At 42.4% G+C, this 22,261-nt stretch overlaps 1 protein-coding gene across 1 annotated transcript in view; it reads left to right on the forward strand.

Moving 5' to 3' along the window:
• fam120c (family with sequence similarity 120 member C) overlaps positions 1-18,870 on the forward strand; it is a 55,690-nt gene extending 36,820 nt beyond the window's left edge. Inside the window, exons 11-17 of the mRNA XM_075475273.1 lie at positions 957-1,206; positions 11,324-11,438; positions 14,598-14,807; positions 15,697-15,943; positions 17,100-17,235; positions 17,732-17,795; positions 17,941-18,870. Coding sequence (XP_075331388.1) covers positions 957-1,206; positions 11,324-11,438; positions 14,598-14,807; positions 15,697-15,943; positions 17,100-17,235; positions 17,732-17,795; positions 17,941-18,198 — 1,280 coding nt within the window. The 3' untranslated portion in view covers positions 18,199-18,870. The remainder of the gene's footprint in view (positions 1-956; positions 1,207-11,323; positions 11,439-14,597; positions 14,808-15,696; positions 15,944-17,099; positions 17,236-17,731; positions 17,796-17,940) is intronic.
• Positions 18,871-22,261: the final 3,391 nt, after the last annotated feature.

Raw genomic sequence — 22,261 nt, forward strand, 5'->3', positions numbered from 1 at the left:
CTCAAGACAACCCCTCATTTTTTTTGCTATGAATTACAGTTGAATCTTAAGAAACCAAGAAGTGGCATTCAGAACAGCCCTAGAAATCAGTGTTTTGTTTTGTTTTGTTGTTTTTTCTGTTTTGTGTTCTTTACAGCAACTTAAAGAAGGCCATAGATGATCTGTAGTGATGGCTGTATTATGAACTGTAATATCAGTGACAAAGCTGAAAGTATTATACAAGCGAGCAGAAAAGAGTTAAAGGTTCGCCTCTTTTGACATGAAGCTGTATGGCATCCCATACTAGCAATATCATTTATGAACATTGACTTACCCCCCGCTGCGTCCTGTGAGCCGAGTTCCAGCTGAGTTTTGGCGTTGACGAAGGTAGTCCGGCTAGTTGGCTGGGGCTTAAAAAAATGAAGCATCTTGCTTCTCAAAACAATATGCGTTCAAAAGAGTAATACATTTGCATCACAAAATCGTTGTGCAGGAAAAAGTCAGACCTCACAATCGCTTGGCGCTATTTTTGCCTCCCTTGATATCAATGCGTCCAGCCACCTAGCGATAGCCACACCTGTTACGGTGTTTGCTGCTCGGAAGCAGGGGAGTGCTCGGTGTGCTCTTCGGTCTGCACAGTTTACATTGGACGCATTGACATTTGTGATGCCAATGTATTACTCTTTTGAATGCATATTGTTTTGAGAAGCAAGACGCTTTATTTTTTTTAGCCCTAGCCAACTAGTCGGACTACCTTCGTCAAAGCCAAAAATCGGCTGGAACTCGGCTCACAGGACGCAGCGGGGGGTAAGTCAATGTTCATCAATAATATTGCTAATATGGGATGTCATACAGCTTCATGTCAAAAGAGGCGAACTATCCCTTTAAGGAGCCAAAACCATGAGCATTTGTGCTTACTGTGTCAATCGCCAACTAAAACTTAGGTCTTTACCTAAGATGTATCTTTTTTCATGAAGTTCCTCCAGTGATTGTCAAAGAGTGGAGCAGCGGAAAGGCCAAGTCAGCGCTGACACCAGAGCTAGTTCCGGCTCTATGTTTCAGAGAGTGGACCTGCCCCAACCTGCGGCGCCTGTGGTTAGGTCGTGCCAGTGAGGACCGCTCCAGGAGAACCAGAGCTTTTCTGGCATGCCTACGTTCTGACTGCCCTGCCCTCCTCAACCCAGCGCAAGTCCCACAGCACCTGCTGCTCATGTGCTGTGTGCTCAGGTATCTTGAGTTAGTTATGAATATTGTACGTATATATATATACATATCCATATGTACCTACCTCTACTGGTTGGGGGTCATCAAGCACCACAGCACGTGGCTAGGTTTATACCTGCTCAGAATGAGAAACACAAGTTAATGACAACAATAATGTGATATGTACATGGAGAGTAAAGAGAGCAGAGTAAAGAAAGGGGCATCTTGGGAGGTTGTCCAGGAGTCTAGGCCTATAGCAGCATAACTATAGCCTAGAAATCTAGACGCCCCTAGCGCCCGCAAATTGAATTTGCTCCCGGGCACAGTCTAGTCAGTTGTGGTCGTTTTGCGAGGCTGAAAATCGAAACTTAATCAGGCCAATCAAATCGTGAGGAGCGGGGTCGGAGGCCGGGCTACCTAGTAACGACAGAGGTGCTACGTTTCAGTGTGTAGTTCCAGAGAGAGGTAAACAATGGCTGCGCCCAGCGAACAGTCTTTCGATTTGGCTTTGGCAGCGATTCTAGAAGATTTAAATATACATTTTTCTTTGCGAGACGAACAGATAACTGCACTTAAGTTTTTCTTGAAAAAAAAGGACGTTTTCGGAGTTTTGCCGTTTTGCCTTAGACTACACTCCACCATGTACTTTCCGTCGCGCTGACTACGTAATCCTTCTTCATCGCTCTGATTGGTTGTTGCGCCATCCTATTGCGTGGCGTTGAGTGCAGAGGCAACTTAACAGACAACCGTTTATCCCGCCCACACTGCTATCCAGCTGCACTAGACCCCTGTACAGGTTTTCGCTGTAGGGGTCTGGCTTGCTAGGCTAGCATAACTAAGAAATGTTCCAAGGTCATCTAGTCTATTAAGACTACATGTCTACCATTCCATAGGGGCAGTCTGGTAATTCTTTGAGAGAAGGCGACTATAAAGTAATACTAATTATAGTGTTAATATATTTTTATTAATAGATGCATTTCAGGACACTCAAGGTCACCATATACAAAAGACAAGATAAAAAGAAAGTGTAAAACGTTACAATGAAAATAGTGAAGAAGAAAAAAAATTATACAACTGCAAAAAAAAAGTAACAGTGAAGTCATTCTAGTCCTAGGATTAAAGGGAATATGCCTGTCTGTAAAGGTGAGTTTTAAGGCGGAATTTGAAGCAGATGAAAGAATCGTAATGTTTTATGTCTTGTGGCAGAGAGTTTCAGAGGCAAGGGGCCGAGCAGCTGAAGGCTCTCGACCCTCTCGGATGGAGGAGGAAAACCTAAGAGGTATGCCTGGGTATGTTAGTATGAAGGAGCTCAGTAAGATACAGAAAAGCGAGGTTGTTGATGGCCTTGAAGGCGTGAAGTTAAATTTTATAAATTAAGTGGAATTTAATAGGAAGCTAATGGCCAATGCTGCAGGACAGGTGTGATATGCCAGAAGGAGGTGGTTCTGGAAATAATTTGGGCGGCAGAGTTTTGAACCAGTTAGAGTGACACAATTGAGGAATTGTCGACAGAAATAGAGAAGTTGTTTAAAGTTTGATCAACTGAGTGCTGCCAGAGAGACATTTAAACCAGTCCAAGTGTGTGTCAGATAATCCAAGGGCGGCTAATCTGTCAATTAGGATGGTGTAGGAGATTGGGTCGAAGGCTGCACTTGAGACAAAGAGGATGAGGATATGGTAAGAAGTCCAGTGTCAGCAGCCATGAGGAGGTAATTGGTGATTTTTTTTTTTTTTTTTTTTTTTTTTTTTTTTTTTTTTTTTTTTAGCCATTTCCATGGTGTGAAGTGGGAGAAAGCCAAAGTGGAATTGTTCATACAGATTATTGAGAGAGAAGTAATCATGAACCTGAGATGCAACAGTTTTTGAAAGGAAAGGGAGATTGGAGATGAGATGGAGGGTTTTGTTAGTTATATGTAAATAAATCAATCGGTCGGATCTTGGTCCAAGTTACTCTATTCTACTATTCTACGGCACAGAATGACACAAAGTAAATTCTATGTCATGAAGCTTCTCCGAATGAATAAATCAGACATCTTATATACCTAAGCAAACATTCCAGGATTATCCTTGAGTATAATAGACAAAGATCATCACTGTGTTCCTGATTACAAAAGCCTTCTGTCCCTAGCACAGTTGTAATCAGATACATTTTACATTACCAGTACAGCTTATCTATTTAAATGAATACACAAGGTCAGACAGATTGTTTTCAGCAACGGTTTTAGTTCACACCAGCGTTTTTTCCATCAGTTCTTGAAATCATTGTGGTCAGCACCAGGTTTCTTAAGAAATGGAGTTACTAGAGATGCACTGAAAATTATGCTATTGAAAATGGCCAAAAATTCTTTCTCAGTTTTCAGACTAAATACTTTTTACACCAAAACAGCACGACTGAAACAGGATGTTGCGATGACGCTACCAAAAACCGCGGCCAGCACGTGCTGGCCTGGGTTAGAGCCAACATGTCTGCGGTGTGAGCATATTTTCACATTTCAGATTAAAAACCCATGGATAGCGGTTTGTAAAGAACGTAATGATGAAATCTCGAGAGGGGCTGCATCTGCAAAGCATTTATCAACGTCAAGTTTAATTTACCATTTAAAGTCAAAACATCCTGATCGAAATGCTTATTTTGACAAGAACGTGGCACAGTCAAGTCCCTCCCAACACACCCACAACCTCTGTAGCGGACATTTTTGAAAAGGAAATAAAGTTTTCCATTGATTATGGAAAGGCTGAGGGTATCACACAAAAGATAATGGAATTCATTGTCTTAGATAATTGGCCGTTCTCTGTCGTAGGGAACATTGGATTTCGTCGACGTATCGAGCACATTGAGCCCCGTTATGCCATGCTTAGCTCATTGGCTGCCAGCCATTTTCAGTTCAGAGACACCCATACTGCCAAGTGTTTTTCAGTATTTTGACTGATTTTCCAAGACCCACAGAAAAGTGTGTCTTATGACTATGTACACACCGAAATTACCAAAAGAAAGAGTAGACTCTTTTCTTTGATCAGGAAAAAAAAGTTTGTTTCTACCATTTTCAGTCTTTTAGTAATAGACAGTAGAACATAGGTTGGTTTCACCAAAAACAGCTGTTTGACCCAAAAAATGGAGAAAACGAGCTCTTTTTTTTTTTTGTGCATAGTGGCACTGCTGCCACCTAGCGGGTAATTTTGCCAGTATGTTCTCTGTTTAGTGTTTACAAGCCTAAGATTTAGTGACGAACTCCGCTAGATTGTCCCCCAGCCCGCTCCGTTAAAAAACGCAATTGACATCTATAGACGTCAATGGCACCGAAAGAATTAAGGCTGATTCATACTCGGCGCAAACGCGCAACTGTTCTGGCTCGAGAACCATTAATGACGTCATCGAAAGCGCCAGCCCCTTCACAGTTCCTTCAGCTCATAAGCGCAGTTTGCGCCGAGAATGCGTCACATTTGCAGTTCTCTCCAGACCAGCGAGCGTCACTGTTGAGGAAACAAGCTGAAAAGCATACGAAGAAAGCATACACAATGCCACCTGTGGTGTCACGACAGCAGAGGCTGGCACATCTGATGCGGAATGAATTTTACTCTGGGTGTAGAACTGTATATGTATCTCAGAGCTAAGCGGCTGCGGCAAAAACAGAAGAGAAGGTGGAATGTTCGTCCTTTGCAACAAGACGAACTTTGTCAAACGTTGTCCCAGTGTAACTTCATAGACGTGTCGTACAGATGTTTGTAGAGGCGCATCCTCTCGGTCACCGCGGTCTCTGCAGTGTTCATTTTTCCTTTTTCTTGGTCAGCTGTTTCCGGTGGAGCGCGCGCGAAGTCAGAAAAAAAGTTGTGTGCGTGACCTTGCGCCGCGCGAGGATTTTCTAGCTTGCGAAGGGGGGCGTGGCGGAATTTTGGGACACGTGACCGTTTGCGCCATTTGCGACCAGCTAGTATGAGCGAGGTTGCGCCGAGTATGAATCAGCCTTTAGTAGACGGCATTTCTCAGACGTGTTTTTACCTGAACTGTATAATGTGGTTGCAATTCACGTCCAAGAGCGTATAGCTGCAGATATTTCAGCCATCAGCTTTACGACTGACATATGGAGCTCAGACGTCAGCCTCACCCGTATGCTCGGTCTAACGTACAATGGATGGACAAAGATTTCAGGCTGCAAAAGATTCTGTTCCATTCACAAGAGTTTAGGGGTTCACATACAGTAGCAGCCGTTTCTGATGCAATCTGGCATATCGACTGATCTAAAGCGTATGCCGTAGTCGGTGAAAACGCAAGAAAAATGGTAAAAGCGATAGAAAAAAGCCAGCTGAAAGAAATACAGTACACGGCCCACACACTACATTTGGCTGTCAACGAGAGACTGTTGACATGTTGGACATACTCAGAAGAATTGTTGGCCACATTCTCAGCTGGCCTATTCCCGCTTACAAGATCAGTTTGGAACACCAATAAAACGGTTCAAACAAGATATGAGCACACGGTGGAAAAGCAACTATTACATGCTGGAAAGCCTCTTTGCGACTGTGAACTCCCTGCGACATTCACTTCACACCAGTGGGTCTTAATGGAGAACGTTCTCTCTCTTCTTTCCCCCTTTGAGCGACTAATTCAAGAGATCAGCTCATCTAATATATCTGTGGCAGACGTTATTCCCTTAATTCTGCCCCTTGTCTGCACCAGACAAGGGGCATGCATCCTCGTTATATATTCGCGATGTGATGCTGCAAGTTCAAAAACTGGCAACTATGGTCAGAGAAATCTGATCTTGATCTTTGTCTTAGATGGACAATTCAGTTTTATGGCTAGAGACTTTAACTGACCGTTAAACTGACATAGAAACAGTTGAGACTTTCAAACCTGGAGCTGACAGATGTAAACAAACCCAGAGGGAGTTGCTTCATTCAGCTGGGAAAAGCCATTTAGTTGTGGTTGTGTTTCAGTCAGACACGAAAAGTCATACTTGCAGTCATTGATGAGTTCCTGCAAGAGATGTCCTTTGCCCAAAAAGCAAGCGGATGTTAAATAGACTAACGTGGAGATCACTATGGCTGCTCTGGAGAGAAGCATTAGCTGACCTGGCTAGGCTGGCTGGTACATCGTGGTCCAATCTCCTAGCGGAATTTCTCGGTTGATGACGAGATGGAGTTGAAGGAAAAGGAGTCATTAATGTTGACGTTCCATCGGGAACCACAGTGGCTGTGTCTCCCACAAAGAGGAAGAGCGATGTCAGGACAGAGCCTCAGTGAGTGGGACAGTAGGGTCGAAGCTAAGATTCAGAAGCCCAGCAACCAATTATTGGAGCAGGGCTGTGGGGGAGTTTATCAGGTGGAGCAAGGCAGTCTAGAAGAATCTAGACCACACCTAGACCATCTGTTGAACGACATTCTGGCTCAGCAGACAAATCCAGAGAGCAGGGGTAGCCAATAGAGGAGTGAAAGCCATGGCTTTGGGGGCTAATAAAGCCACATAAACGTAAGATAATCCGATATGATGCCAGGATGGAAAATACGCAGAGCAGCAATAGAAAGGAGAGGTATGATCATCACAGAAATATGGATTGCCTTTAAAATTATTTAAAAAGTCTTGAGAGCTGCGGCAGTTGTTCACGCCAGCATTCACTCAAACCAAAATCAAAATCCTGATTTTATAACCGCAGGGTCATTGACAAAAATTGCCATTTAAGTAACCTGGAGAGCAAATATATGCTGCAGTTTGGCTATACTTGCATATACAATGCTCTCGCTCAGAGAAGGTAGGTAGGAGCAGAATGTCGTGTTTTCTCACACAGTTCACAGCATTGGACAGACTTAAGTCAATAACTTGATTGTGCTTGATCATGCATGTAAGTGGTTACAAGAACCGTGGTCCAGTTAAATGGCCCAGTCGAGCTGTAACTGTAGCTCAATTTAATTGTGCGTGTAAGTTTTTCCAAGGGAGGAAAGATCTCCAGAGCACATGTGAGGGAAGCTGGGGAATCCAACCACCAACTTTCTGACAGGTAGACGGCTGCTCTTTCTCGGGAGCTACAACTGCTTCAGGGTGGCTCTTAAGGCGGTAGCATGGTTGCCGCGTCTGTCACGGCGGTGTCGCACCGTGACGTCAAAATGACGTTTCAGGCATGGCGCTTCCCTTGAAAAGACGGCGCAGCGCGTTGTCATGCACCAGTCGATTTTTGTTACTTGGCGGCGCCGAGCACAACGAACCGGATGGACTGTTGTGAGACCAGGCTCAGTGAGGAGGTGCGTTTGTTCAGGCAGCTGTACGAAACTGCAGTGAAACAGCACAGGGAGCACGTAAACTCCCAAAACTGGTTCACAGAGATGGGCAGAACTTTGGGGAAAGAGGGAGAGTTCTGTAAGAATGTGTGGAAGAAGCTAGGGGACAGATACGTGAAGGCAAAGAAGAGGGCAGAGACTCTGTTGATGCCGGGGGCTTCAAACCATCACCTCTTTTAACTGAATTAAAAAATTAAAATGATCCGAAAACTGCAGCAGTATCATTAATTACAGTATTCCTGCTCTTGACAGCGGCATTGTTTTCTTCTCCACTTTCGTGGTTGTAGAGTAGAGGTAACCTTCACGTAGCAGCGCCACCTCTGTGACGGAGAAAATTGCAACTACTGGCGCGCAATGACTTGCCCCACTATATAGGGTCCTATGGCGGGCACGAATTTGTGACGTCATCAACACCGCTCGCGCGAGCGGACGCGGCAACCATGCTAGAGCCTTTAGTAATAGCTTGCTGAGATCTGTGTGTTTGTGTGTGTTGGCCTTTGTACTTTGTGAGAATGTTCCAGTGAAAGTCAGGCTGTGATCACTGCTTAAAGCTGCCGTCGGCAACTTTTTTTTAGTCATATTAGCTTGAACTGTCATGGGATTCTGAAAGGAGAATATTAAATAGGCTGTTTAGGAAAAATACCGAATTCTGTAGCTCCCTCTGAAGCCTGTAATCGTGCCTGCAAAAATCGAGCACTCCCGGCTGTTTTTAACCAATCACGTTAGGTTTATTATTGATCTATTATCTGAGCAGAACAGTCACCAACCACGTCTTCCATGCTGAGCGTGAGTCTGCCCCCAGCTTGTGTGCACGCACACTGGTGTGAACTCACGTGCACAACTAGTGCTGGGCGGTATGACCAAAAATACATATCACGGTATTTTTTCACGGTTTCACGGTATATCACGGTATTTTTTTTTTTCATGCATAATTAGGTGTTCACAGCATTTTCTACAGATTGAGAACAGAATTACTGCAGTAGATAAACTTAGGATGGTCTATTTTACCGTCATAGAATAACGCCCTACAAAATTATGCTGTTTACAAAGAAGTGCTACTCGTGATTCTAATGAAGTGAGGAATCGGAATGCAAACACAATTGCAGTCAAAATACAGAACTTTTACTGTGCGTCTTGAAGTGACATTTGGCTCGACTTTTCTTTTGCTTTCCCCGTGTTACCTGCTGATGTGGCGGGTGCTGACCTTAACTTCATGCATTCTTGATATTCTAAGACATGCTTACGGCTAAGGTGATGGAGCAAATTGCTCGTGTTGCCACCTCCAGCGACAACTGTAGCCGACAACACTTGCATAAAATGGTTGTTTGGTCGACGTCGGATTTTTTTTAAATCAAAAAACTTCCAAACTACAGACACGGTGTTCTGTCTATTTGTGCTACTTCGTGGAGAAATAATACCGCCGCAAAAACCGATAGGCTTGTCTATCGATTTGTGCTACCCTATCAAAAAATGCTACTTTATGGTTTTCTACCTCTGTATATCAAATAAAGTCATAAAGTAAGTTTTTTTTTTATTTAAGATGGTAGCACATTTTGATAGTCCAATAACACCCTGTCAAATAATGCTCCCCCTGTTCTCAATGCATTCATGACAATGATGGAGCAGTCACCTAAATAAAGACAGAAGTGTCCCTCAGAAAGGTACTTGTGAAGTGTAGTCCAGTTTTCTTCCATTCCTAAAAACAGCATCGCCGTTATTAATTATTGTTTTTATATAGAAGAGAAAAATTGTGTATTTATTGTGAGAGAAAAGCCGCTGCCTCGTGGATAACGTAACTTTCATAAGCGCCTTCCACTTATTCAACATGCTCAAATATGCGTCATATTTCAGACACCCCATTGCATGTTAAGCTAACTGCTTGTTAATACGATAAGTGTTTTATTACTTTGCATGTCTTCCAAAAGAGAAAATAATCAGGATTTTGAGGATGTTATAGTTACACACCAAGACGCAGGGTAGCAAAACAATATGGCCGTGAAAATGAAACTTAGAAAATCGGCTCGGCGCATGCGCAAAACCACAAAGTAGCAATTCTCGACAAGTAGGAGAAATCAACAGAACACCGGCTCCTTTTTTTGGCACAAGTTCTTCTGTCAGCATGTTCTACTAGGTCTGCAGCTTCGATTTCGGAACTTTCCATGTCTATCCTATCCACCTTCACCTTCGCGTAACGCAAGTGATTATTACCACCTCGCACCCAGACAGTAAACATGCGTGTTTAGAAGCGCAACATTGAAAAGGGTCCCGTCTCAAACAATGTCGCGCGACGCAGCGTTCCCCCCGTTGTGTATCAAATACACCGGTATGGCGGTATATTAAAAATTCATATCATAACAAAATTATAAACCGGTATTCGGTGTGAACCGGTATACCGCCCAGCACTATGCACAACCTCGTCCACAGAGGGGGAGGGACCTGAAAGTTGTATCAATTCGAATTTTTACTTTGGTGTTCAAACCTGCTTTTTCACAAGGAGCTGCCAAGTATGAGCAGCAGGCGAGGCAAGGTACATCAGTTCCTCTATTTGGTTCGCTGGATAGTCCGCTGTAAACCAACCAGGATTCACCTGCAAGCAAACCGAGACCCACATTTTATAGACGGACCAGAGTTTGCTTGTTTGGTCCACACCAGAGTGCGGATGAGTTTTCACGCCTGCCCATACAAAGCGGACTACCCGAGGAAGCGAACTCTGCTCTGTTTAAAGCGGACCAAACAGTTACTCGCGTGAAAGCACTCAAGACTTTATCTCCTCTCTCCACTAGCTGTTGATTCTAGTTTTTCTTGTTTAGTGTTCAACTGCTACCCTGATAGTCGTTGCATATTCTCCAGAAGAAAGGCGGGGCAAACAGGAGCAGCAATTTCAATTGAACGTTGTAATGTGAACTACCCAGCCAGTAGTTATGTTACACGTGATCAGTGTCATACATGATTTATTTAGTTGAACCTGCAACTTTGTTATAACAGACTTTTTGTTGTGCCATGTCAAGATAAGCTTGCCATCAGTCAGTTGAGGCAGCTGGCTGCCCTTTGTGAGCCTGGTTCTGCCAAAGGTTTCCTCCTCTTCAAAGGGAGTTTTTTTTCTTTCCATTGTTGCTTTATGCATTCTCAGAACGGAGGATTTGATCGAAGAGAAGTTTTTCCATGCGATGTGTTCATTGCCTTAGCTAGGCAACTTTTCAGTTATTGGCGTTGTATAAAGTGGATTAATTTGGAATTGAATTAGTTTAATTTGATTGCGTTACAGTATTATTGTTCATTACAATGAATTGGATTAGAATTGGATTTTGAATTAGACTGTATCTTTGAAGTGCCTTTAGTGGACAATTGTTGTGATTTGGCACTATATGAATAAAAATGAATTGAATACAAAAACTGAAAGGGTGAAATATTAATCAATGACCATCCTATTCCATCAAGTGTTCCACTAAGCCATAGCAATGATTCAGTTGCCACAGCATCAGAACTAACTCATCTAAAAAAAAAAAATTGCATTTGTCACACTACCCAAAATGTCTCCTTTGAACTAGGTCCTATGAACAAAATGCACCCGCACAGATTTTTACTTGCAGATAAGTTCCCACCTAATAACAGAACCAAAAAGACATCGCTGTGATATCGAGGGGACAAATGAAGTATGTACATGAACAAAATGATGGCTCCGACAATATGGGCTCTAATTGATTCTCTGAGAAGTTGCCTAATAATACCTACAAACATTTCCTACAGTTGTTTTTTTTTTTTTTTTTACCTCAAATCTTTAATTCAGTTTGTAGCTGATTTAAAGCTTTTCATCCATGTGTTCCTGTGTGCTCATGCTCCATAACATCAATGCGTTTTATTTCCCTATTAGGTATATGATGCAGTGGCCTGGTGGACGGATCCTCCAAAGACATGAGCTTGATGCCTTCCTGGCGCAAGCGGTTTCGAATCAACTCTACGAGCCTGACCAGCTACAGGAGCTCAAGGTAAGATCCAAGTGTCTGTAACTTTGAGATTGATCTTAATATTGAATGTCTCTGTGCACACTTAGAATAGAAATAGAAAAACAAAAAATACTTTATTCATCCGCCGTGGGGGAAATTCAAATTGTCATGTCGCTCAATTGAGATATTTACAATGACTGTATATTAGAACATATATAATGATAATAGAATAAATAAAATAAATAAATGTGAGAAGAACATGTCACCACCCACTGTTAAAAGGGAAGTTTTTTTTTTTTTAACTTGTTATTTCTGGCATAAAACACGTTCATCTACTCACCGATAACAGTTTGGTGAAAGTCGCCGTCCTTCGGACGCTATTTAGATCATTCCAGATCGGCGTATATCCGTAACGGGAGTGAACCGGGCATAGACAATACAGCCTCTAAATAAGGCACAGCTCATTCACTCCATCGTACTCAAAGTTGTGGTCCACGTCGTCAAAATCTGATAAATATCCGGCCATGTTGAACAAATCTAGCTGTAGCAAACTCCGTGTGAAGATAGCTGACCGTCACAGAGCACGGAGTAAATGAGCTGTGCTGCAGCGGGGTGTGGAAAGCTTCCCTTAAGCCCCCCGATAGCCCCGGATAACAACAACATGGCAGCTCTGAGCTAACAGTGCAATAGTATGCGTTCATTCATTCATTCGTCTTAAAGTATTGGTGAAATAAAGACAGATAATGCCTTATTTAGAGGCTGTATTGTTCACTCTCGTTATATGGATATACGCAGATCTCGAGTGATCTTAATAGTGTCCGAAGGACACCGACTCTCACCAAACTGTTAGTGTCGGTGAATAGATGAACATATTTTATGCCAGAAATAAGGTCCAGGTTTAAAAAAAAACGAACTTCCCCTTTAACTCATTGGCTGCCATTGACGTCTATAGACGTCAATTTAAAAAAAAACGCTGACTGCCAAAGACGTCTATAGACGTCAATTGCGTTTTTTAACGGAGCGGGCTGGGGGACAATCTAGCGGAGTTCGTCACTAAATCTTAGGCTTGTAAACACTAAACAGAGAATATACTGGCAAAATTACCCGCAAGGTGGCAGCAGTGCCACTTTGCACACAAAAAAAGCTCGTTTTCTCAATTTTTTTGGTCGAAAACAGCTGTTTTTGGTGAAACCAACCTATGTTCTACTGTCTATTACTAAAGGACTGAAAATGGTAGAAACAAACTTTTTTTCCTGATGAAAGAAGAGAGTCTACTCTTTCTTTTGGTAATTTAGGTGTGTACATAGTCATAAGACACACTTTTCTGTGGGTCTTGGAAAATCAGTCAAAATACTGTAAAACACTTGGCAGACATGGGTCTCTCTGCACTGAAAATGGCTGGCAGCCAATGAGTTAAAGAGCCTTATGGCTGTGGAGACAAAGGACCTCCTGAACCTCTGTCCAGCAGCTGCAGTGAGGTGAGCCTCTCACTGCAGCTGCTCCTCTGTCCTGCCAGAATGCTGTAGCGGGGGTGTTTGTTGTTCACATCAAAGAATAAAACTTCCTCCTCATCCGCTGCTCCACCACAGTTCTCAGAGGGTCCAGCTCCCTGCCTATCACAGAACTGGCCATTTTCACCACTTTGTCCAGGCGCCTACCGTTTTTGTCAGTTCACTTGTCCTTTAATCTCTAGTTTTATTGTTCTATAAGTAAATTAGTAATAAGGTAAATGAAAAGTCCATTACAGAGACAGCCTTGTTTGGTTGAAAAGAAACTTGTTGGGGTTGACTGTTTTTTAACCACCTTTCTCGCTTTTTTATTTGTCATTATTCTGCTTATTTTTGGTATAGGAGAAAATAATAAGATGTTTGATTCAGTAATTCTAAATGAATTATTTGAAGTTGTCAGAGAGCTGTGCTTTAAGACTTCAGCTCAAGGGAAAGGAAAAGTAACTGATCTACTGCAGGTATATGTGAATTTGCAGTAAATGGCATAACTGACTAATCTGATTACGCCACTGGTAGCCCCACAAGCTGCTTTAGCTTAGTCCTGCCTTGTCTCTGGAATGTTTCACAATCATTAACACTTAGCCACATTTTTTTTTATCTGTGTTGCCTGAGCAAGTCAAAAGCATCTGGGGCCTCATGTACAAAGACTTGCGTGGATTTCCTACTGAAACATGGGGTACGCTCAAACCCAAATGCCCTCCTACGCACAAAAATATCCGGATGTATGAATCTGTGCGCACGCATGAATCCAAGCACATTTCCTTCGTACATACCAATCAACGTGGAATTGAGCGCACATGTTGGAGTGGAGGCGCGCATAAATGTGCTCTTTGGGTCAGACAAGCGCATGTGCACTGTAGCTTTAGCTTACCGGCGCACAGGTGATCTGCGCACGTCTTTTGAACACAACTTTAGTCTTTGCAATGTAAGCAGATACATTATTTGATCTATTTAAAAACCGGACGATTCGCGTTGTCGCAGAGAAACAAGGAATACTTTCAGAAAGGGTACGTTCTGCTGTTTATTTTGATTAACATTTTGTAAACATGACTTGAAATTCACTCGCCTTGAATTCTGTGAATAAATCTGGATGTCTGTCTTTGAGGTGCTTTGCTAAATTGAAAGTGTTTCCTCCTTTCGTCTGAAAAGCTCTTTGGCACCGTTTGCATACAGATTTTTGCGAATCTATTATTAATCCCCGATCATCCGCCTCAAACGCAAAGTACTTCCAGACGAGTCGAGGCGGAGCTGTCGCTGCAGTTGCCATCTTCCGTGTTCCTTTGGCATTTACTTGGCAACACTTGTAGGTGTATAACAGTCAACTGTAAAAACAGGGCTGAGAGAAGAAGCCCTGTGCTTAAACCAACAGGTATTTTGACCAAAGTCTGTCTCATACATATCAATGACATAAAATTGTGTCATATTGTCAAAAAAAGGGGCATACAATGTTATTGTTAACAGCTTTTCTGCTCAAGAATTCCTAATTTCAAGCTTAGTGTAGTTGCTAGATATCCTCATCTTACTGCACGTCTTTTTTAGTGTTGCATGCAAAAGCCTTTGGGTAAACTCTTGAAATGTGTCGGCATATATACGCCATATGCTGAGAAACTAGTTATCGTAGTTCTGCCAATCTTTAATTTATTTTATCTTCTCTTCTGAATGCTGTCTTTATCATTTGTGTCTTTGGCGTTAGGTTGAGAAGGTGGAGGCCCGCGGTGTCCAACTGGCTGCTCTCTTTATGGCCGGCGTTGACACTGCGTTATTAATTAATGATGTCTGTGGCCAGCCGTTGCCATGGGAACACTGCTGCCCCTGGGGCTTTTTTGACGGCAAATTGTTCCAGAGCAAGTTGGCTCGTGCCGCCCGTGACCGGGCAGCCCTGCTGGACATGTGTGAGGGGCAGGTAAGAAGCAAAGTAGGCCTATGCAATACTAAAAGTTGAACATGTTAAGTTGTATGACCCATTGAAATTTTTAATTGAATTAATCACATGATTTCCCTGATTAATCACGATTAATCGCATTTGTACGCAAAATCCAAAAATGAATTCAAAAGTCGTGTATAGCTTTTAGCATTTAGCTTTATTTTATATGTGCTGCCATATGAATGAAAGTGCCATAACATTTGTTGTGCAAACACACTTTTAACATCAGCATTTTTATGTCGTTTTTATGTAGAAGCCTCGCTCCACTGTCTGTTTCCTTGAATGACTTGTTGGTATCAGTTGTGTGTTTTGCCTTTAAGTGATATTTTAGACTGGAACTACTACGGTGAGAAGACAATTCAACTTTACAGATTGTTTACAGAGTTTACAGATGACTTTGGTTCTGTTGACTCCGCCGTCTGGAAGAACTTTAAAATGAAAACGGCCGAGTAAAAGTTCCGTACCCTTCTCCATGTTTGGTGGATCCGCCGATTACTTTCTTTTCCGGTTCTGCAGCAGACAGCAACAGACTTTTACAATAATAAAATAAATAATAATAAAACCTGCGCTAATGCGCAATAAAATATTTATCGGCGTTAAATAATTAACAAGTTAAAGCGATGATAACGAGTTAACTCACCCAGCCCTACTGAGTATATTCATTTTTGCACAAGAGCACAAGTAGAGTCGGGTCAAATGTTACTGTACCATGCAGTCTAAACAAAGCCCTGGCACCTAACTTTAAAAGACACTTAGACAGTGACAACTGAGAAATGTCAAGGATAAATGACATCAAATCATTGTTTGTGTTTTGTATTCACTTGAGTTACGTTACAAACAAAGGGTTTCTCACTGTTCTGTTCTACAGGAGGAGCTGGTGTCAAAGGTTGAGAAGATGCGTCAAGCAATCCTCGAGGGCATCAACCTGTCCCGCCCTCCTCCTCCTCCTCCCCTTCCACCTCCCACCTTCCTCTCCCCCGCCATGATGCCCCCATTCTACCCCATGCCTCCTCTCTACCCACCCCGCCCCATGGGGGGCATGCCCCCTCATCCTCACCCGCATCACCCGCATCATCCACATCACCCTGCTCAACATAGACCACGAGCTTTCCCAGGTACAGCCATGTTTTCATCTGAACTGACTTTGAAGTGTCTAAAACTGTTTAAGCCATGCTGATTGAATTTTTCCCCAAATTAGGGGTTAGGGTTAAGGCCTCGGTATGCTTCTCCGTCGCTATCCGTTAATCCGACTGCGTGGTCGCGCAGAGGCTATTAAACCTTTCAGAGTTCTCCGTCAGGATGTCGGATACGCAAGGCAATTCCCCTCCCGATCAGTAGGCGTCGCTGCGTTAGATGACCCAATCTCGCGACGTCTATCGTGAAAGTCGTTGACGGATCCGTTCCACTCCTCACAGTGAACGATGGCGACCGAGAGAGAAAGACTGTTGTTGGAGTTGGAGCTTATTGATTTTGAAATGCAAATAATTTTGTTGACCGGCACATAGTAAACTCTTTAAAAAATGACGGTGTTGTTTTTGTGAGAGGAAGGAGCTAAACCGGAAAAGTGATTCCCGAAATGATGTTGTTTGCCGACCAATCACAACCCTTGCGGTCTCCGCGAGTCTCCGGATAGATGGGGATGTTGACCGACGCACACAAGACGTAGAGCGTCTCCGGGAGAGGTCTCCGTCGACGGAGAGGGCTCTCCGTGGCTCTCCGTAGAGGACCATAAATCAGGCTTTACTCGTCAAGTATTTGTTGAGCACCTGCTAAGTCTCCAACCCCCCGACCATGTTAACAGAGGGCTGTGAAAACAGGAAAGCAAGAGCCACTGTTCTTAAACAGGTATTTTGACCAAAGCTAGTGCCATACATCTCAATAACACCAAGATATTTCAATGGAATTAATAGATATTTAAATAAAAACTGAAATAGAAAATAAAGCCCTATATATTTAAACGGATTAAACAAATAAATTACAATCCTTCATAGCAATAAAATGTCCCAGATATAATATGATTAAAGGCAGAAAAGGTTTAGGCTTTCACTTTAAACGAGTTACAGCAGACTGATGTGGTGCTTAAACCTGTGGCAGTATAATCTGTTGTAGGTATAGAATAATCAAGCGAGTTTGTTGTTTCTTTAGTGACTATAAAAAATATATATAATGAGTGCTCTAAAGATGAATATATACTATATGCCGTATAGAGCTGGAGTATTGAGCTGGAGTTTGCTATTGTAGACTGACTTTACAATAATTTCCTCTCTCAAGGCATTCAGTCCATTCCCCCTCAGGGAGGGAAACTGGAGATAGCTGGGATGGTAGTTGGCCAGTGGGCTGGGAACAAACCAATCCGTGGGAGAGGGGGCTTCAACATGCAGGTGGTGTCAGTGGGAGCAGGAAAAGGGTGAGTACAGTCATGATCGACGTGTTTATTACTGGAATTTTCCTGCAAATTGAAGATATCTAAAGTTTGACCGCACACCTCCAGTTTTTTATCCTCAAGCATTGTCTTTCTACTTTTAGATGAGTAGTTGCTCAGATGTTGTTGTGAAGTCTCGTTAAACCTTTATTTAAAGAAAACTTGACAGAATTTGTGAATGTCTGTTTATCAACGGTGGTAGTACTGCTGCATATATGAATTCATAAAGCTTAGTTTGCTTCAGAGGGGTCTGCAGTTTGACAAACCAAGTTTGCATTGGTTCATTCTGAAGAAAACCAGTTTTAATATGAATAAAAAATTCCACTGTGTAGTTGGTGCCTTTTTGCCACATCCTCAAGGCTCCAGATTAGCTACTTTTAGCAACATAAAACACCTACAGTCACTCATGTGTCTGATATTTTAATTGAAGTGCAATGCGAAGTCCATGGAGAACTCAGTTAAATGTCTTTCCTCTTCTCAGAAGAGGAAAGGAGATACCACCAAAGGCAAAGGGAGGGAAAAAGCCAGCTGCCAGCAGAACACAGGTATGACACCAACAGCACCAAAACACACCTCCCAAACACAAACCTCTGTAGTGCTGTAGGTCAATGTTCAATGAAAAGTGAAAATGGGCTAGATATAACATTAATTCCCTTTGCCTTCTGCTTGCATCTTACTGTCCTCCCTCAGAGCTTGTCATCCCCCCCATCCAGCAGTCCCCCAAAGCCCTCAGAGGAGGTGGGCTCCATGCCAGAGGTTGCCACTCAGCAGCTGAACGGCAGCTCGGCAGCTTCCGCCATCGGCCAGCCCTTGGAGCTGCCCCCCTTGGCCCAGCCAATCCCGTGTGCCTTAGCCAGCAGAGACAACCAATCAGAGGGGGTGGAGGAGGAGACCCCCCATTGCCTTGATGACTGCCCATCAGATGGAGCGCTACAGAAGGAAGAGTAATAGCATCCTTGTCGGGAAGCACTCAGAGAGATATCTGTGTTCGACTGCCTTTCCCTTTTCTTGTAGCCTTGTGTGCTAGCTGTACACATTATCAGATGGAGCAGGGAACGAAACAAGGCTCCTCCTCGTCTCCTCTGCTGCTCCATCTGATAGACGAAAGTGGTTAGCTGTTGCTCCCTTTTATTTTTCTAATGTGGTTTTACATTGTTTTATAAAAAAAAAAAAAAGATTTTCTTCATGAGTCTGTAACTGCCCCATCCTAAAAAAAAAAAAATCCCATTTATCACTCTCCTGCATTCAGAGCAAAATGAGCTAGAAGCCCTGTCCCAATCACACCCTAACACTCAAACAAGCCGCACTTCTCCCATGTCGTCGGGGTATCTGTACAATTTGCATAATTTATTATGGTCCCTTTGTTTGAGTCCCTGCACAGTGATGTTATACTAGCGGTTATGGTTATTGATTTTATGGAATCTTCATGGTTACAGCTGCTAGGCCTGGTTGCCATTGTTGGTAGTTGTGTGTTGATGTAATTTGTTTCCACAGCTGTCTTGTGAGAGGTTTGTCTTACATGAGTTAAGAGAGATGTTCAGAGTTTGACTCTGGGTATGTAATAATGTTTTGAACAAAGTGGTGTATCAATCTTCTGTGCAGTCATCGCCCCCCCCCCCCCCCCCCCCCCCCCCCCCCCAACAATACCCTGCACACTCAATGTTTGCATGTGTGCTTGCAACAAACCCCATTATGGATTGATTCTTTTATTGACTTCTGCACTGTCTTGATGATAGTGTTCTGTCTTACCTTGACCTATGTAGCATAGTTGTGTGCTTAACTGTGCTGACAGACCCCATGAATTTACGCACCTTAAGCCCTGAAGTATGCAAGATTGTCCTGTCCCTTTGTTTTTTTTTTTTCTCCCAAAGCTTTGATTGTACTAACCCAGCATAAGCACTTACTGTTGTATTTTGATATGATGGATCTGAATAAGCCCCTATACAGTTGACAACAGTCTGTCAAGGGTGTCTCTTGCTCCCTAGTAAATCTTTAGGACATGTAGAATTACATTTAAAGGTAGAAAGACGTCAGAATGTGAACAGAGTGGTTTCAGACAAAGAAGCACTTAGTAAATGTTCAACCACACTGGACAGTCCTCTACCAAATGATAAAGAATTTAAAAACTCTTTGGCACCTTCTTGAGTTGAGGCCAGAAAAGAGAAGAATAATACTGCGCACTTAAAGATGGAATTGGATAGTTTGTTTGGGTAACTGCTCTGAGGCAGAGTTACCTCGAGACTGGCCTTTCACATTCAGTCAAGAACTTTGCAATGAAACAAAGGATTCAAGTCAGAGACTTCTGAATCATTTCCGATTTCTGAAATGTTCGTCTCTGAAGTGCACATTAAAAAGGCTTCCCACCTGAGGCAGCAGGTAGAGAAGGAGTAGGAAAGCAAAGCTTTATACATCTCACTTCCCTCTCGTGATGATTGAGAAACTGTTGTCATTAATGATAGCCCATCTTAAAGAGCTGCTCCCCTGCGGCGCTCTGGTGTGTCACTGTCGACCAGCAGGAAACTGTCCCCTGACCTGAAGCAGGACAGAGACTCTATGGTCTACATCACTCGTCACATGACGGAGTAGAAGGAGGCCTCATAGCATAGCAGACTTGAGTGTGCCACTCATAACCTAAGACTTCTATTGAAATGTTTTTATTCGAGCACTTTTGTTTTTAGGGATTAAAATGTGCCCGCTGCAGCAAAGTCTCATCTGACAAACAGAAATAGAAGTATGTACTTCTTACCAGTAACTGGTCGCACAGCTGCGAAAGTAAAAGTAGACCAACAAATACTGCCTGAGATATGCTAGCCATGAACAATGTAATCCCTCCAAATTTATTAAGAAAAACTGTAACCAGCTGATTCTATGAAAAAAAGGCAAGTCAGCAGGAAGCACCTTATTTCCTCACGTCAGTGACTTATTATCTTTTGTGTGCCACAAAATGGACATGAGAAAAGTTCTTCTGAAATGCTGTTTCAAAGAGAACTACCCTGATTTTCTATCTATCTATATATATACATACCCACCCAACCATTACAGTGACACGTTGACATTTGACCCAGCCGTGAGTGTAGTCCTACGCTCATCTTTGGCGGGCTGAGCCGACTTGTCATCTTTTACACCAACACCAATTGAAACTAGAGGTTCTGACTTTGTAGCCATTATAGGTAGGCATTAAGCATCCAACTGTTGTAGGTGTTAATAAGGTTAAGAGTAGGTAACAGTGTTGAGACGTAACACATGACTGAAAAACATAAAGAACGTGACGAGACTAGGGAATATAGCGCCACTGGCCAAAATAGTAGGTCTAGGATTACTAGGAGTCATATATTTTACTGCTTTCAACTTTTTTGACGGAACAAATACGTGTTTAGCAGCAGTAAATCCTTAGAAGATGACTTTACTGCCCTCTCGATTCCCTCACCAGATATTTAAAATGCATAAACACGCACACAAACATAAAGCAGACACCATAGACGAACAGGCATTAGTTGCATTTGTTACCAGCAGCATTCATGATATGTTTGTGCTGCAGTGATTTTGTGCCGTTTCAGTTCAGTGGAGTGATCGTCAGTTCATCAGAGATCATTTGGTAACACATTCCACGAACCAAGAATTCCCACGCTCACAGGCTTGCACGAACCGATCAAAGTGACACATTGAGGCATCAGACAGGCACACAATCGGCCATCTACACGTACACCACGTTGACACAGACACACAGATACATAGATGTTCAATTTTGAGTTACATTTGTAGTTAGTCTATGGGGGTGGGGTGGGTGGGGAGAGTAAACACATAAAGTAGTGTCCTTCCTTCGACCTTGTACGTTTTAGTTTGACAGTAAATGAACCCCGCCCACCCACATATTAGTTCTCCCTCTCTGCCTCTCCATTATTTTGTTTCTATTGGCCACTTTTCTTTGTTTTTCTCTTTGGGGTATCCCAACTCCTAAAAAGTCCGACTAACAGTCAAGGTTATGATAACATTGGTAATCAGTTTTTGTATGTATCAAGCCAGACTGGGAGGAAAAAGTGAAAAAAAAAAAAAATCCGAACACTTTTATTCAACTGTGCAACAGTTTTTTTTTTTTTTCTTACTATCTTTAATGTTTTTACATCTTCTAGTTTTAACCCTTTACCATTGCTGAAATTAGTACTTAAATACGCTTAGCCAACCAAGAGATTTGAACTGTAATGATTGCCATTCACCTTACCTGTATTTTATGACATCTTTAGCCCGCTTCACCATTTGATGTGTGTTTAAGTAAATCTTTCCCTTTTTCAAATGGAATATTGTTGTCTACACTGTTTGATACTCATGATATCCCCAACAACGATGAATCTTATCTAATCATAGCTGAACTCTGCAACCCCTGCAGGAAGAGATATTTTGCCACATCCATTAATTCTCTATGAAGCCTCTCTGTAAACCCTCCCACATTACCCACCCCATAATTTTGTGTCGTTGAGTATCGAATACATGCATATATGATAATATATGTATGTAATATATGTGTATAATATCTATATATATGCATATATATATATCTATATATATATATAGATATTATATATCTATATCTATATAGATATATATATATGCATCTCTCTCTCTCATATACATGTACGTACATATACATATATATATATATATATATATACGTATATATATATATATATGTATATGTGTGACACTCAACAAATCCACAGTAATACACAGGAATTAATGACCCCTGACAGACATGTATTGGTCAAGCTGGGGTTTAGGCGCCCTCTTTTATATCTTTTTTCATGTAATTGTTGCACTCTCTCTATAACTTGCCTTTATCTCCCTGGACTCAGCCAAGTTGAGTCTCTTCAAACAGTAAGTGAACACAGAGGCTGTTAAAAGGGGCTGAATTTTCCTCCAAACACAAATCTGAGATTGATCAGCAGTCTTGGACATTTAGATTTAAAAACTGCAACAAAGCAGAACAATTCAAACAAGTAGTTAATCAGCTAAGAGT

This window comes from Odontesthes bonariensis, chromosome 10, assembly GCF_027942865.1.
Source record: "Odontesthes bonariensis isolate fOdoBon6 chromosome 10, fOdoBon6.hap1, whole genome shotgun sequence".
Taxonomy (NCBI): domain Eukaryota; kingdom Metazoa; phylum Chordata; class Actinopteri; order Atheriniformes; family Atherinopsidae; genus Odontesthes; species Odontesthes bonariensis.